Consider the following 16,656-nt stretch of genomic DNA (forward strand, 5'->3'; position numbering starts at 1 on the left):
CCACGCGTGTCCGGGGGGGGGGCCGAGCCCACGGGGCCGAACCCACGGAGCCGCCCCCGTCCCGCGGCGGGGCTCTCGGTGCCACCCTTTCCACCTCCACGGCAGTGGTGCCCGGCGCAGGGCTGTGATTTTTTTCCCCCCGTGGGGGTCGCGGCGACCCCAAAACCCCCCCGGAGCCCTCGGGGGGGGAGATACCGGAGGCTCCCGGGGCCCCCCCCGGATCCCTCGGACCCCCACGCGTGGGTGCGGGCGGGCGGCGCTGAGCCCCGAGCCCGGCGCGACGTGGGAGACGGGGAGGGGGGGGCAGGCACCCGGAGGAGAGGGGGGGTCCCACGGAGTCCGGGGGGGGGGGGGGGTTCGGGGCGTTCCGCACCGCCCTGCCCAGCGCTGGAGCCGTCGGGGGCAGCCGTTGGGTGTCCCACGCGTGTCCGCGGCGCGGGTAAAGAGCGCTGCGTGGATCCGCGTGGGATCGGGGTGGGGGGGGGGTCGGGACGGCGAGGAGCCCCCTCGGTGCGGCGGGGCCGGGCAGGAAGGGGTTACCGGCGGCGGCGGCGGCTGGGAGCAGCCCTTTGTCACCGGCCCGGGGAGGGGTGCGGGGGGGGGGGGGCCAGGAAGGGCTCAGCCCCGCCGCGGGGAGCCGCTGGCGGCGGGCGGCCGAGCGATGCTGGCGGTGCTGGCCGCGCTGTGCGGCGCGGGGCCGGGCGGCCGGGCGGCCGCGTTGACGCTGGCGGTGGTGTTACCGGAGCGCAACGTGAGCTACCCGTGGGCATGGCCACGCGTGGGACCGGCCGTGCGCTTGGCCGCCGCCGCCGTCAACGGGAGAGCCGACCTCCTGGCCGGCCACACGCTGCGCTGGGTGTTCGGGAGCAGCGAGGACCGGCACGGGGTGTGCTCCGAGATGGCCGCCCCCCTGGCCGCCGTCGATCTGCGGCTCGCCCACCACCCCGCAGCCTTCGTGGGGCCCGGCTGCGTGTACACGGCGGCGCCCGTGGCGAGGTTCACCAGCCACTGGCGGCTGCCGCTGGTGACGGCGGGGGCCGAGGCGCACGGCTTCGACGACAAGCGGGAGGAATTCGGGCTCACCACCCGAGCCGGGCCGAGCCACCGCAAGCTGGGCGAGCTGGGGGTGCAGCTCCACCGCCGCTTCAACTGGACCCGCCGCGCCCTGCTGGTTTACTGGGATGAGAAGCTGGACGACCGGCCCTACTTCTTCGCCGCCGAGGGGCTTTACGTCCAGCTGCCCACCCTGCGCAACCTCACCGTCATGGACGTGGTGTTCCGAGACAAGGGCAACTACTCCTTCATCATCCAGGAGATCAAGCAGAAGGGACGCAGTGAGTGCGGGGGTGGCGGGGGCACGGCCGGGCGCGGCTCCCCTCGGGTGGCCAGGACTCCCCACGGGTGTCCGGGGCTCCCCGGGGTCGTGCGCGGCTCCCCTCGGGTGGCCACGGCTCCCCACGGCCAGGCACGGCTCCCTAAGGGCGTTCGTGGCTCTCTACAGGTGTTCCCGGCTCCCCAGGGTCGTGCGCGGCTCACCGCGGCCGGGCATGGCTCCCCGCGGGTGTCCGCGGCCCTCCACGAGTGTCCGCGGCTCCCCAGGGTCGTGCGCGGCTCCCCAAGGGCGTGCGCGGCTCGGCACTGCCGGGCGCGGCTTCCCTCGGGTGTCCGCGACTCCTCAAGGGCGTTCGCGGCTCCCCACAGGTGTCCGCGGCTCCCCAAGGACGCGCGCGGCTCCCCACGGGTGTCCGCGGCTCCCCTGGACGTGCACAGCTCCCCAGGGTCCGCGGCTCCCCGCGGGTGTCCCCAGCTTTTCCCGTGTGTCCCCAGCTCCCCACAGTTTTCCACGGCTCCCCCCGGGCACCCCCAGCTCCCCCCAGGCACCCCCACCTCCCCACGGGTGTCCGCGGCTCCCACAGGGGCGCTCCCAGCCCTCCCCTGCTGACCACGGCTTTGCCCGGCTATGCGCGGAGCCCCCCCCGCGGGGAGCACGGGGTGCGGGGTTTTGCGGGGGGGCGCGGGCGTGCGGGGCTCCCCACGCGTGTGCACAGCCCCACGCACGGCTCGGCACGGCCGGACACGCGTGGGCACGGGGTTGGGGGGGGGGGCACGCCACACTCCCGCAGCGCCCCAGCCCCGTGCGCTGCCCCCCCCCAGCCCGGCGGGGCGCTGGGCACCGGCCAGCCCTGGAGCGCGGCCCGGGCAGGGCCCCCCCCGCTGGCGGCTGCTTTCCGGGGGCGCCGCCTGCCCGGGGCTGGCACGGCCGGGGCACCGGCCCCCCGGTCCCGCCGGGACGGAGCCGTCTGGGCGCCCCCCCCCACGGGAACGGCGGCTCCAGGGGCTGGCAGCGGCGGGCGACGTCTGCCCGACCCCGCTGTCCCCACTGGGTGCTGTTTGGGGACCCGGCGGTGACAGCCCGGAGACGCCGGGCAGCACCCCAGGGTGCTGCTGGGGGGAGTGGGGAGGGGGCGCGGGGCAGCGGCACCCACCGGGGTCCCGGCGAATAAATCTCGGCCGTCGAATCTGGGCCGTGCGGAGGAGGAAACAGAGTCAGGAAAACAGGAAACCTCGGGCAGGGCTCGGCGGGGGCACACGGGCGGGCAGCGGGCGCGGGACCCCCGCTCCCCCCAGCATCCCCGCTCGGTGCCCCCCGAGGGCGCAGCAGCCCCCGGTCCCTGCTGCGCTCCGTGCCGGGTGGCGCAGCCCAAGGCACATCCCCTGCTGCGGGATGGGGGACCCTCGGGTCTGATAACGGGACGGGGCTGTAATTAAATCACCCTAATTATCACCGCCAGTCCGGCTGATACAAATCCAGACCCAGGCACGGAGGGACTCGGGGTGCTGGGCTGAGGTCGCTGCCCCCGTTTGGGGTTCTCCACCCTGGGTGGGGGGTCCGGTGCCATGAGCGGTTTCGCCCCCGCGCAGTCGTCTACGTGTGCTGCGCCCCCGACACGCTGCGGGAGCTGATGCTGCAAGCCTGGCGCGAGGGGCTCACCCGCGGCGACTACGCCTTCTTCTACATCGACATCTTCGGGGCCAGCCTGCAGGGAAACCACTTCCCCGAGCCCCAGCGGCCCTGGAAGCGGGGGGACCGCGACGACGCCAGCGCCCGGCAAGCCTTCGAGGTGAGCACCCCGGGGTGCTGCGCGCGGGCAGGGACCCCCGCGTGCGTCCTCTTCGCCCCCCCAGTGTGAGTGCCGGCGCTGCCCCAGCCTCGCCTGCCCGCCTGCTCCCTGCTGGCAGCCCCGGAGGAGGAAGGAAGCGAGATTAATTTCCCCAGGTCCCGGCTCCAGCGCTGCCCGGAGCTATTAATAGGCGCAGCACGAAGCCAGCCTGCCCTGGCCACTGAGATTTGGGGGACCCCATAACGGAGGGGAGCGGGAAGGGTCCCTGTCCCTGCTGCCAACCGCTCGCCCCCACCCCAGGCTGTCACCATCATCACCTACAAGGAGCCCGAAAACCCCGAGTACCGGCCCTTCCTGGCCCGGCTCAAGGAGGAGGCGCTCACCCACTTCAACTACACCATGAAGGACGGCTTGGTAGGGCACGGGGACAGGTGGGGGGCACGGGGTGGGGCTGCGGGGGCACGGGGTGGAGCTGGGGACGCGGGATGGAACAGGGGACAGGGGGACAGGGGATGGAGGAAGGGACACAGGGACATGGGATGGAGCTGGGGACGTTGGGGGCAATAGGTGGAGACAGGGATGGAGATGGGGACAAAGGGACATGGGATGGAGTTGGGGAAAAAAGGGACATGGGATGGAGCTGGGGCTGTTGGGGATGAGGGGGTGCACGATGGGGCTGTTGGGGACCAGGGGCAGAGGATGACCTGGGGCTGCTGGGGACAAGAGGATGCGGGTCCCCGGCTGTGCCCTGTCCCCAGTCAGCTCCGTGCCCCCAGATGAATTTCATCGCGGCCGCCTTCCACGACGGGGTGATGCTCTACGCCCAGGCCGTCAACGAGACGCTGGAGCGGGGCGGCTCCATCACCAACGCCTCCGCCATCACCCGCCAGATGTGGAACCGCACCTTCTACGGTGGGCGTCCCGTCCCCGTCCTGTCCCCGTCCTGTCCCTGTCCCCATCCCGGCCCCAGCAAGGCTGGGTGCTGCCCGCCCGCCACGCTCCCAGGCTGGTATTTTGGGATCGGAGCCAGCGGGATGGAGATTTACAGCCCCGGGCACGACGGAGCCACCGTCCCCGCCAGCGCTGGCCCCGTGCCCCGTCCCCTGGCTGGGGTCCCTGGCTCGTCCCCGAGCCCCTCGCCCTCTGTCCCCAGGCGTCACCGGCTTCCTGAAGATCGACGAGAACGGGGACCGGGAGAGCGACTACTCCCTGTGGGACATGGACCCGGTGCGCGGTGACTTCCAGGTGAGAGCCAGCCCCAGCACGGGGCCACCTCGGTCCCCAGGGGGCTGCGGGGGGTCTCGTTCCACCCGCGTCTCGTCCCCATCCCAGATCGTGGCCAACTACAACGGCACCACCAAGAAGATCCACATGGTGCCGGGGCGCGACATCCACTGGCCGGGGAACAAGGTTCCCCCCGACGTCCCCCCCTGCGGCTTCGACAACAGCGACCCCCAGTGCCACAAGGGTGAGCGGCGGGGGGAGACCCCCTCGGGGCAGGGGCCGGGGCGCCCACGACCCCCTCACCGCCCTCCTCTCGCCCCGCAGCCAGCCTGAGCACCCTGGAGGTGCTGTCCCTCGTGGTCAGCCTGATCCTCCTGGCCACCACCATCATCTCCTTCTTCATCTACAGGTGCGGGGAGCGGGCTGGGGAGGGAGGGGGTGGCCCAGGGGGTCGGGGGACCCCCGGGGGTCTCATCCTGCCCTCCCGCTGCAGGAAGCTGCAGCTGGAGAAGGAGCTGGCGGCCGAGCTGTGGCGCGTCCGCTGGGAGGACGTGCAGATGAGCAGCCTGGAGAAGCACCTGCGCAGCGCCGGGAGCAAGCTCACGCTCTCGCTGGTGAGCACCCAAAATGTCCCCAGACCCCTCCGCAGGCAGTGGGGACAGGGATGGGGACAAGGATGGGGACGGGGACGAGCTCACCCAGCGTGCTTCCCGCAGAGGGGCTCCAACTACGGCTCGCTGATGACCGCAGAGGGGCAGTTCCAGGTCTACGCCAAGACGGCGTACTACAAGGTATGGGGGCACGGGAGCGGGGCTGGGTGCCCCCCACCCCACCGGGTGCCCCCCACCCCACCGGGTGCCCCCCACCCACCTGACACCCACCACCTCGCCCGCCCCCAGGGCAACTTGGTGGCCGTGAAGCACCTCAACCGCAAGCGGATCGAGCTGACGCGCAAAGTCTTGTTCGAGCTGAAGCATGTAGGTGGAGCTGGGGAGGGGGGGACAGGGCACGGGGCAGGGTCCCCGGAGCGGGGCAGAGCCCGGCCCCACAGCCCGCTGTCCCCTAGATGCGGGACGTCCAAAACGAGCACCTGACCCGCTTCATCGGCGCCTGCACCGACCCCCCGAACATCTGCATCCTGACCGAGTATTGCCCCCGCGGGAGCCTCCAGGTGCCAGCGGGGTCCCCCCTCCCCGATAGGAGCCCGTCACCCAGCCTCGGGGCTGCACGGGGCCAGCACCCTGCCTTCGGGCTGCATCGCCCCGTGGGGCTGCCCGGGGTGGGGTAGAGCAGCGAGGTGACCCCCCCTGCACCCACCAGGACATCCTGGAGAATGAGAGCATCACGCTGGACTGGATGTTCCGCTACTCCCTCACCAATGACATCATTAAGGTAACGAGCTGCTTCCCACGGGGGTCTCTGTGGGGCAGGGGGACCGGGTCCAAGTGTTCTCCATCCATCCGTCTGTCCGTCCACCCATCCATCCACCCATCCATCCATCTGTCCGTCCAACCATCCATCCACCCGTCCATCCACCCGTCCGTCCATCCATCCATCCATTTATCCATCCACCCATCCATCCGTCCGTCCGTCCATCCAACCATCCATCCATCTGTCCGTCCAACCATCCGTCCAACCATCCATCCACCTGTCCATCCACCCGTCCGTCCATCCATCCATCCATCCATTTATCCACTCATCCATCCATCCATCTGTCCGTCCGTCCGTCCATCCATCCATCCACTCATCCATCCACCCATCCATCCATCTGTCTGTCCGTCCATCCATCCATCCATCCATCCATCTGTCCGTCCAACCACCCATCCATCCACCCACTCATCCACCCACCCACCCACCCATCCATCCGTCCATGCATCCACCCAACCATCCGTCCGTCTGTCCGTCCACCCACCCACCCAACCACCCATCCATCCATCCGTCCATCCGTCTGTCCACCCATCCACCCATCTGTCCACCCATCCATCCACCCATCCATTTATTCACCCACTCACCCCCCCACCCACCCGTCCAGGGCATGCAGTTCCTGCACAACGGCGTCATCGTGTCCCACGGGAACCTCAAGTCCTCCAACTGCGTGGTGGACAGCCGCTTCGTGCTGAAGATCACCGACTACGGGCTGGAGAGCTTCCGCACGGCCCCCGACGGCGAGGACTCCCACGTGCTCTTCGCCAGTGAGCAGCGGCCCCGTACCCCGCCGTCCCCGTCCCCGGGGTCCCTGCCCGGCCCGACCCCGTCCCTGGTGCCGCAGAGAAGCTGTGGACGGCGCCCGAGCTGCTGCGGATGGAGGCGCCGCCGGCACGGGGCACGCAGAAGGGCGACGTGTACAGCTTCGGCATCATCCTGCAAGAGATCGCCCTGCGCAACGGAGTCTTCTACGTGGAGGGCATGGACCTGAGCCCCAAAGGTGGGAAAAGGACGGGGCGACGGCACCGGGGAGGTGCTGAGGGGTGATTGGACCTGATGTGATGGGTGCTGGGACCTGGGATGGGGTGAAGGGACCTGCTATGAGGTCTTGGACATGCTGTGATGGGTGCTAGGACGTGGGATGGGGTGATGGGACCTGATATGGGATGCTGGCATTTGTTATGGGGTCTTGGATCTGCTATGGGGTGCTGGAACCTGTTACGGGGTGCTTGGACCTGGCATAGGCTGATGAGACCTGTTATGGGGTGATTGGACCTGCTATGGGGTCTTGGACTTGCTATGGGGTGTTTGAACCCACTGCTGTGAGGTCTTGGACTTACTGCTATGGGGCTTTGGAACTGCTATGGGGTCTTGGACTTGTGATGGGTGTTTGGACCTGTTATGGGGTGCTTGGACCTGAGATAGGGTGATGAGACCTGGGATCGGGTGCTTGGACCTGCTATAGGGTCTTGGACCTACTGCAATGGATGCTTGGACCTGCTATAAGGTCTTGCACTTGCTATGGGGTGCTTGAACCCACTGCTATGGGGTCTTGGACCTGCTGCAATGGGTGTTTAGACTTGTGATGGATACTGGGACCTGCTATGGGGTGCTTGGACCTGCTATGGGGTCTTGGACTTGCTATGGGGTCTTGGACTTGCTATGGAGTGCTTGGACCTGCTGCTATGGGGTCTTGGACCTGCTGCCGGGTCCTTGGAGCCACCGCTGGGTGCCGGCCCTGCCGACGGGTGCGCGCCCCGCAGAGATCATCGAGCGGGTGAAGAGCGGCGAGCGGCCCAGCTTCCGCCCCTCGGCCAGCGTGGGGTGCCAGCTGGAGGAGCTGGGGCAGCTGATGCAGCACTGCTGGGCCGAGGACGTCCTGGAGCGCCCCGACTTCAACCAGATCAGGGTCCAGCTCCGCAAATTCAACAGGTGCCCGCGCCTCCTCCCGCCGTGTCCCCCTCCTGTCCCCAGGGTGGTCCCTGGGTGGTTTTTTCCCCCCCCCAGCCCCGTGGGCGCTGACCCCCTGCCCGCAGGGAGAGCAGCAGCAACATCCTGGACAACCTGCTGTCGCGCATGGAGCAGTACGCCAACAACCTGGAGGAGCTGGTGGAGGAGCGCACCCAGGCTTACCTGGAGGAGAAGCGCAAAGCCGAGGCTCTGCTCTACCAGATCCTGCCCCAGTGAGCTCCTGGGGGTCAGGGGGGGCACAAGAGGGGGGCGTCTGGAATCTGCCCCCTGCATTGAGCGCCCTGGGGCACCACCCCAGGGGTTCCTCCCAGGGGGTTTGCTTTGGGTGCTGTGCGTGGTTGGGGGTGCTTGGAGGGGTTTGGGGTGATCAGAGGACTTGGGGACCCCCAGGGCCTCCCCCAGTGGCTTGGGGTGATCGGAGAAACTGGGGATCCCTGGAGACCCCAAAGCCCTACCAAGGTTTGGGGTGATCAGGGGACCTGGGGACCCCCAGAGCCCCCCTGGGGCTTGGGGTGCTTAGAGGACCTGGGGATCCTTAGAGACCCCAAAGCTCCCCCAAGACTTGGGGTGCTCAGAACTGGGGGTCCCTGGAGACCCCAAAGTGCCCCCAAGGCTTGGGGCTGGGGGTGACCAGAAGCACTGGGGACCCCCCCCACATTCCCCTCCCCATGGCTCACCATTTGGGGTGTCCCCAGAGACCCCCCAAGCCCTTCAGAGCTGCTCAGCCCTGGCCTCCCCCCGGGGACCCCAACACGGCTGAGGGCTGGGGACACCAGAGAGGGGTCCGAGGGCTGCGCCCCCCCTCACCCCAACCCCAAAACGCCCCCAGCTCGGTGGCGGAGCAGCTGAAACGGGGCGAGACGGTGCAGGCGGAGGCCTTCGACAGCGTCACCATCTACTTCAGCGACATCGTGGGCTTCACGGCGCTGTCGGCCGAGAGCACCCCCATGCAGGTGGTGACGCTGCTCAACGACCTCTACACCTGCTTCGATGCCATCATCGACAATTTTGATGTCTACAAGGTGAGGGCGCGCGCCCCCCGCGCCCCCAACCCATCCCGGGGTGTCCCCCCGGAGCTGGTGGCACCCCCATTGCCCCCGCAGGTGGAGACCATCGGGGACGCCTACATGGTGGTGTCGGGGCTGCCGGTGCGCAACGGGAAGCTGCACGCCCGCGAGGTGGCCCGCATGGCGCTGGCGCTGCTGGACGCCGTCCGCTCCTTCAAGATCCGCCACCGCCCGCAGCAGCAGCTCAAGCTGCGCATCGGCATCCACACGGGTCAGCGGCACAGGGACGGGGACAGGGATGGGGACATGGGGACAGGGAACATGTGTGGGGTGGTGGGGACAGGGGTGGGGACAGCGCACCCATGTGGGGCAGTGGGGATGGGGATGGGGATGTGGCACCCATGTGGGTTGTTGGGGACGGGGACAGGGATGGGGACATGGCACCCATGTGGGGCGGTGGAGATGGGGATGGGGATGGGGTACCCAAGTGCGTCGGTGAGGATGGGGACATGGCACCCATATGGGTTGGTGGGGATGGCGATGGGGACGTTGCACCCATGTGGTCAGCAGCGCAGGGATGGAGACAGGGACAGGACACACGTGTGGGGCGGTGGGGACAGGGATGGGGACATGGCACCCATGTGGGTCAGTGGCATGGGGACAGGGATGGGGACGTGGCACCCACATGGGTCAGTGGGGACAGGGATGGGGATGTGGCATCCACACGGGTCAGCCGCACGGGGATGGGGATGGGGAACACGTGTGGGGCGGTGGGGATGGGGACAGTGGTGGGGACATGGCATCCATGTGGGTCAGTGGGGATGGGGATGTGGCACCCATGTGGGTTGTTGGGGACGGGGACGGGGATGGGGACATGGCACCCATGTGGTCAGCAGTGCAGGGATGGAGACAGGGACATGGCACCCATGTGGGTTGTTGGGAATGGGGACGGGGACAGGGACAAGGCACACGTGTGGGGTCATGGGGATGGGAATGGGGACGTGGCACCTATGTGGGTCAGTGGGGATGGGGACAGGGCACCCACATGGGTTGGTGGGGACAGGGATGGGGATGGGGATGTGGCACCCACACGGGTCAGTGGCATGGGGATGGGGACGGGGACGGGGCACCCATGTGGGTCAAAAGGGTGGGATTGGGGACACGGCACCCAGACGGTTCAGCAGGGATGGTGACAGGGACACGGCAACCACGGGGCTCTGCGGGGTGGGGACAGGGACACGGCACCCACAGGGGTGAGGGCTCCCTGCCCCCCCCCCCACATCAGGGCTGGGGGGCACCCAACGGGGCACCCACTGGTGCACCCACCCCCTACAAGGACCCAAGGGACAGGGGCGGAGGTGACACCAGCACCCGGGGAGTCACCAGGGACCAGTGTTGGGGAGGGGGGACCAGGACAGGGCTGGGGGTCGCGGGGGGGCTCACTGGGGGTCCCGCAGGGCCCGTCTGCGCCGGCGTGGTGGGGCTGAAGATGCCCCGGTACTGCCTCTTCGGGGACACCGTGAACACGGCCTCGCGCATGGAGTCCAACGGGGAAGGTGAAGGCTTGGGGGGGGGTTGGGGGCAGGTTTTTTTTTTTGGGGGGGGTCAAGGCACCCATGGGTGCTGACGGGGCCGCCCCCACCCACCCAGCCCTGAAGATCCACATCTCGGCCGTGACCAAGGCGGTGCTGGAGGAGTTCGGCTGCTTCGAGCTGGAGCTGCGGGGGGACGTGGAGATGAAGGTGAGCCCCGGACCCCCCCCCCAAAAAACGGGGACCCCCCCCACACCCAGCGGGGTCCCCCCTATGTGCCCCCTCCACCCGCATCCGTGCCCTGCAGCCCCCCTGGGGCGATGGGTGCCCCCCTGCACCCCCTGCCCCCAATCCCCCTGGGTGCCCCCCCCCATCCCACCCACCGTGCCCCCCCCCCAATCTGGGGGTCCCTAAATACACCCCCCTGACCCCCCCTCCTCTCCCGCAGGGCAAGGGCAAGGTGAGGACGTACTGGCTGCTGGGGGAGCGCGGGAGCAGCACCCGGGGCTGACCCCCCCCCACCGCACCCACAGCCCCCCCACGGGGCTCGGCACCGCTGTCACCGTGTGTGTCCCCCCCCCCCAAAAAACCCCAGGCTGGGGTCACACGGGTGGGGCCCAACGCTGAGGCTGAACCCCAAAACTCGGCGATGCCCGCCGGGGGGGGCATCGGCCGGGATGGGGCACGGAGGTGGCCGGGGGGGGGGGGACACGGGGATGGCCCCGTGGCCCCAAGGGGGGGTCGGTGCCCCCCCTGCCCCCCCCCCCCGGAGGCGGGATGGGAGCGCTGGAGCTCGGATTTTTGTAATAAAGCTGGTGTGTGCGCAGCTGCCTGGCTGTCCCCTGCTGGGGGGGGCACTGGGTGTCGCCCCCCCCCCCCGTATCACCCTCCATGGGGGGCACTGGGAGCCCCCCCATGTCCTCCTTCTGGGGGGGGGGGCACTGGGTGTTGTGTCCCCCCCCCGTATCACCCTCCCAGTGGGGCACTGGGTGTCCCCTGACCCTTGGTGCCCCCCCCCCAAGAATTTGGGGAGGGGGCTCGGAATTTTTTTTGGGGGGGGGGCACCCCGGGCAGTGAGGTTTGGTGGGGTGGGGGGTCTGGGGGGGGGGGATGTGGGGTGCTGATGGCCTGGAGGGGGTGTCCATGGGGGGGGGGGTCCCGAGGGTGGCTGGGAGGTCCCGGGGGGGTCCCGGGGGTCCCGGCTGTGCCCGCCCTGGGGGGGTCCCGGGGGGGTTTGGGGGTCCTGGGGGGGCCCGGAGGTGTCAGGGGGGGTTGTGGGTCCCGGGGGGGTCCGGAGGGTATCGGGGGGTCCCGTCCGTGCCCGCCCTGGGTTGGGTTTGGGGGTCCCGGGGGGGTCCCGGGGGTCCCGTCCCCGCCCCCCCCCCCCCCGCGGCGCCCCCCGGCAGTGGGCGTGGCTCCCGCGCGGCCCGGCCCCGCCCCCTGCTCCCCATTGGCCGCCCGTCCGCGCGCGGCCCCGCCCCTTCTCCCCTCCTCCCCGCGCTGTCACTCAAACCCCGCTCTCCATTTCCATTGGCCCACACGAGCCCCAAGGGGCGGGCGCTTCCGGCGGCGGCCGCTTCCTCTTCCGGCCGGGCCCTCCCGGCCCTCTCCCGGTGACTTCCGGCCGGCGGCGCTGGGCGGGGGGCGCGGAGCCGCCGCCCTCCCCCCGCTCCCGGACCCCCCCCGGCCGCGATCGGGCCCTGCCCGGCGGCAGCCGCAACCCCCCCCCCGGCCCCTTCCCCACCTCGTCCCTTCGGGGCTCACCGGGAGCCTCCGCCCCGCGCCCCCCCGGTGCCTCCCGGTGCCCCCCCGGTGCCCCCACAGCCCGCAGGGGGGGGGCCGAGGCCTGGTCGAAGAGCAGCCCCCCGGTGTGTGCGCCCCCCCCCCCCCTCCTCACCCCGTGTTCCCCCCCCCCCTCCCGGTTCGTCGCCGCCCCCCCCTCCCGTGCAGGAGCTTGGGGGGGGGCTCCCGGGGGGGGTTTCGCCCTCAGCGCCCCCCCCTCAAAAAAAAAATAACAAAAAAACAAAAAAACCACCCCCTGGTGAGGAGGGGCAGGGCGGGGGCACCGCGGGGCTGTGCGTGGGGGGCTGAAGGGGGGGCTGCTGCTGGAGGGTGAGCCCCCCCCCCACCCCGAGACCCCCCCCCCCAAAAAAAAAACCGGTAGGGACCCCCCCCAGTTAGGGGCCCCCCCCCGGCAGCCATGGAGCTGCAGAAGGGGAAGGGGGGAGCGGCAGGAGGAGGAGGAGGAGGGAAGTTGCTGGTTTCCACTCTTCTGGATGCCAAGGATGAGTTGGAGGAGGTAGGTGGCTGGGGGCGGGGGGGGGGGCTTGGGGGGGGGGGCAAGGGGCGGGCAGGGGGCACCCCCAGCACCCCCCCACACCCAGCACCCCACACACACACCGGCCCTGTGTTCTCAGCCCCCCCCCGGGGTTCCCTTCCTGCAGTGTAAAGCTGGGCAGGGGCTGGGGGCTACCCAGGAGCCCCCCCAGGAGCCCTGCGCCCCCCCCCCTTGCATCTCTGCTTCACCCCTGGTGCTTGGGGGGAGCCCCGGGACCGACCCTAAAGGCCCCACGGGGCCCTTGTGTCCCCCCCCCCAGCAGCCGGGGGTGCGGAGGGGCCGGTTGTGTGGTGGGACGCAGAGGGTGCGAAGCCCTCAAAGCAGCACGGATTGGGGAAAAATCCTGCAGGATTTGGGTTTGAGGACAAAAAACGGGGGGGTGATGGGAACGGCTCGGTCCCAAAGTGCTCAACGGGCCCCATGTGTGCTTTGGGGCCCGGCTGGGGCTGTGTGGAGCCCTCCCAGCAGGGTCAGGGGCTGCCCCCGTGGGTGCTGTGGGCAGAACCAGGGGGTTTCCAGGGAGTTCTTGGTCCTGCCCCTGCCCTGCATCAAAGCCACGCTTCCAGCAAAAAGCCCAGCACCAAAAAACGACTTTGGGCATCGTTTGTGCTCCTGAGTGAGGCAGCGCCGATGGACGCAGCACCACGGGGTTGTTTCTCGGGGTAAAACCCCAACGGATGGGACGAGGAGCACGGGAGGAGCCGCGTGGGGCTGCGTGTGCCGAGGGCTCGAAGGAACCGGGCTGCTCGGGGACAGCTCAGGGACATCTTGGGGACATCTTGAGGACACACCATCGGTGGCAGGGGCTGCGGGTTGGGTGCGTCTGTCTGGCAGCCCCCTGTGAGGGCTGCAGCTCGTGGAAACCTCGATCAGCTCTGCTCTCAGGCTGCACAGCCGCTGAGCCCTGCCTCATAGCGACTTCTCCGCAGCCCCTTTGATGTGCAGAGTGGTTAATCAGGCCCCCAATCTGCTAATCAGGCCCCAGATCTGCTAATCAGGCCCCAAATCTGCGTGCTGGGCTGGCATTTTAATCAAGAGATGCCCATGGAGAAATAACCACCTGGGAACCTGTTTTTTTTTTTTGCAAAAGCCCTGCTAAAACCAACTCCGATCTCTCGAGTGGAGCAGATATTGCCACGAGCTCCTCCAAAAGTCACACCTGCACTGTCCCTGTCACACTGACACGTGTTGGGGTGGCCTCCCACCGCTTCACGACCAGGGCTGCATGCCTGGAAACATCCACAACTGCTCCTCGTTCTCAGCCAGAACTCTCCAGGGCGTCGAGCAGCCCCAGCAGAAGGTTTCCAGGCTGCTGAGTGGCACCGAGGGGCCTGGCAGAGCCCCGGGGCTGCTGCTTGGAGGGAGCTCCTAGAAATCAGCCCGGGCCTTGGCTTCGTGTCGAAATGACAGAAGAATTCCCAAGAATTCCCATCGCTGGGTTTCGGGCCTGGCCCTGACGTTGGCTCTCGTGTGTTTCAGAGGCTGGAGAGGTGCGTGGGCATCGTCACGTCGCTGACCAGCGGGCTGTCGGAGAGGGAGGCCAACGACGCCCTCAACGCTCACGTGAGTGTCACCTCCTGAGTGTCACCTCCTGAGTGTCACCTCCCGAGAGGTCCTGCCTGGAGGAACGGCTCGGGGGGTGCTGTGCCCTCACACATCGCCTGGGGGGCAAGCACAGAGAGCAGGCAGGAGATCAGAGCCTGGGGGATGGAGCCTGCTGCCTTCTCCCCATTCTCATCCTCTCGAGGATTCTCAGAGCTATTGGGGTGAAATTACAAAGCAGGGGCACTCTCACCCCGCCTGGCAGCATATTTGGAGGCTGAGCCGGGTGCAGCTCCCGCTGAGCGCGTCCCTGCCAGCCCGGAGCACTGCGCACGTGCTCCTGGTGCTGTTATTTCTCGTGTATTTTTGTCCTCCTGCACCGCTCAGGTCAGCTTTTTCTTGGCCTCCGAACAGCCGGGCTCCAGCCTGCTGGAAAGGGCAGGTTCAGTCCCTCTGCTGAGGGATGGAGCATTTATTTCCAACTCGGCGTGGCCTTAAAATACTTGCCAGCAGGCTGCAGACGTTACCGTATAAGGAGAACTGCCGTGTGACATCTTAACGGGCTCCCAGACTTGTTAGTTGTGTTTTTTCCCCCCCAAGAACACCTTGGGCTCTTGGAATCTGCAGGAAAACGTTGCCTCCCCTTAATGGGGAAAAAGCTGGCGGCTCAGGCTGCACCCAAGGCTTGGAAGCTCGTGAAATGCCCCATGAGGACAGACGGGGGCTGTAGGGGGCTGGAAGGAGACCCCTGCGGGTCCCCAGCAGCAGGAGAGGGCTCAGGGCTCCTGCCGGGCTCCTGACCTGCAGGATTTGGGGCGTTTTGTTCAAATGGTGCCACCAGGAGCCCCGGGAGGCTCTCTGTGCGTGAGCCTCACCGGTGCTGGGGAGACCTCGTGCACTTTGTGTCCCTTTGTCCCTTTCCTCTGCCGTCCCCCGGCCCGCTCACAGGCAGCGCCTGCTTTTTCTCTCGCAGATCTGCAAAGGCACCTCCCAGCACGAGGAGATCTGCCTGGGCCTCTTCACTCTGGTCTTGACCGAACCGGCTCAGGCGCAGAAGGTAAGGCACGCGCCCGCCGCGGGCTTCTTCCCGAGGGGTTTTTGCTTTCCAGGCAGCCTGGGATGTGCAGAGGTGCTCCTGGGGAAGTTTCTGGTCTCGTGCAGACACCAGCAGGCGCCTGGCTGCGGTCCTCAGCGCTGAGCCCTGTTTATTGTAGCGGGGCAATGACTCTGCTTGGACCATTTCTGGTTTCGTTGCGTCCACGTGGCGCAGGCGCTGCAGCAGCAGCTGCTGGGGGAATGCAGACGCTGCCACCAGGGAAGGGAGCTTGGCTGGCTGCTTTCACAGCCCTAGAATTAATTGTTTCTCGTTGTGGGAGGCGAGCACTGAGTCTTCGAGAAACCATAAACCCTTTCCCGGCTTCTGCCTTGCCTTTGGAGGCCCAGAACAGATTGGTGTGCTGGGGGCTGGGTGCAGATGCCTACAGAAATAATGGCTTAGGCTCTCGAGGAGAAGAAACACGACCAATTCCTAGAGAAAACTGCATGTCAGCAGCTGGCTTCTATTAATTTCACAGACCAGGTTTAATTTTTAAGTAACTTTTTGATGCTGTTCTACGCTGTGATTCTACACCTGCTGTTAGTTACCTCCGTGAAGATGGATGCTTTGTGTTTTGAAGGCCTCAGACACGGGTTGGGCAGCGTTGCTGCTGGGTGGGGGAGCTCGGGGGGGGAGCTGGGATCGCTGCTCTGTTGGAGGAACCAGAGCTGGCTGTAGCAGCCCAAAGGAGAACCAAAAGCCCTGCTGGAAGGGCTGCGCGTGGCAAGAGGTGCCCGGGGGGTCCTCGTTTGGATGTGTTTCAGCAAGCAGGTGTTGAGCAGAGCTGGGGAGGGTTGAAGTGGACTCAAAGCAGGAAGGCAGCGTTTGCAGCGAGCACAGCGGCGTGCCGTGCCGTCAGGGATGTGCTCTGAGCCCTGGCGCTGTGCTGGACCGAAGGTGACTCATGCAATATCCTCTCCTGATTTAATCTCTGCTGCGAGGGCAGAGCTCTCCCTGCTGAAGCCGTGGGTCCAGGTCAGTTCCCGGAACGTGTGGCTGTCTCAGCGCTGCTGGGTGCTGAATTTCCAGCTCTGCTCCCCAGAAATCACAGCTCGAAAGCAAAGCACGCTTCTCCTGGCAGTCTTTAGCCCCGGCTGCTCCCAGTGCTGGTGCAGGTCGGGTTCCCTTCTGGCTGTTTCACTCTGCCTCCTTGAAGCCTGCTCGCGCAGCCCCTGCCCTGCTGTCCTTCGGCTCCAGCCTGACTCTGCCTCGTGCTCCGGACATCAGATGTTGGACTCAGCTCCTTTCTGAGCAGCTGTGGCACAGGAGCCACCAAATGAAATGCTCTTCTCTCCTCCAGGGCCGCAGCTGGTGGGGAGCACCCGGACCCCAAGAGCTGCGCGCAGGTAGTGCAGGGTGCGTGGGGCAGGGGAAGCCGAGGCACAGTGACTCCAGTGAG

At 67.8% G+C, this 16,656-nt stretch overlaps 2 protein-coding genes across 2 annotated transcripts in view; both read left to right on the forward strand.

The window, feature by feature from the left end:
* Positions 1 to 598: 598 nt before the first annotated feature.
* On the forward strand, positions 599 to 11,102 carry NPR1 (natriuretic peptide receptor 1). The gene is made up of 21 exons (XM_068663184.1): positions 599 to 1,334; positions 2,923 to 3,122; positions 3,423 to 3,536; positions 3,899 to 4,034; positions 4,276 to 4,367; positions 4,455 to 4,590; positions 4,671 to 4,755; positions 4,840 to 4,960; positions 5,063 to 5,137; positions 5,246 to 5,323; positions 5,413 to 5,517; positions 5,667 to 5,738; positions 6,379 to 6,538; positions 6,616 to 6,771; positions 7,535 to 7,703; positions 7,808 to 7,954; positions 8,572 to 8,764; positions 8,846 to 9,020; positions 10,207 to 10,305; positions 10,400 to 10,491; positions 10,730 to 11,102. The coding sequence occupies exons 1-21, from the start codon at positions 662 to 664 to the stop codon at positions 10,790 to 10,792; spliced, it is 3,141 nt and encodes a 1,046-aa protein (XP_068519285.1). The 5' UTR covers positions 599 to 661; the 3' UTR covers positions 10,793 to 11,102.
* Positions 11,103 to 11,890: 788 nt separating this feature from the next.
* The window catches only part of INTS3 (integrator complex subunit 3), a 37,176-nt gene continuing 32,410 nt past the window's right edge, over positions 11,891 to 16,656 (forward strand). The window contains exons 1-3 of the mRNA XM_068662773.1: positions 11,891 to 12,580; positions 14,099 to 14,182; positions 15,135 to 15,218. Of these exons, the coding sequence (XP_068518874.1) occupies positions 12,482 to 12,580; positions 14,099 to 14,182; positions 15,135 to 15,218 (267 nt within the window). The 5' untranslated portion in view covers positions 11,891 to 12,481. The remainder of the gene's footprint in view (positions 12,581 to 14,098; positions 14,183 to 15,134; positions 15,219 to 16,656) is intronic.

The sequence above is a fragment of the Anas acuta genome, chromosome 28 (genome assembly GCF_963932015.1).
Source record: "Anas acuta chromosome 28, bAnaAcu1.1, whole genome shotgun sequence".
Taxonomy (NCBI): domain Eukaryota; kingdom Metazoa; phylum Chordata; class Aves; order Anseriformes; family Anatidae; genus Anas; species Anas acuta.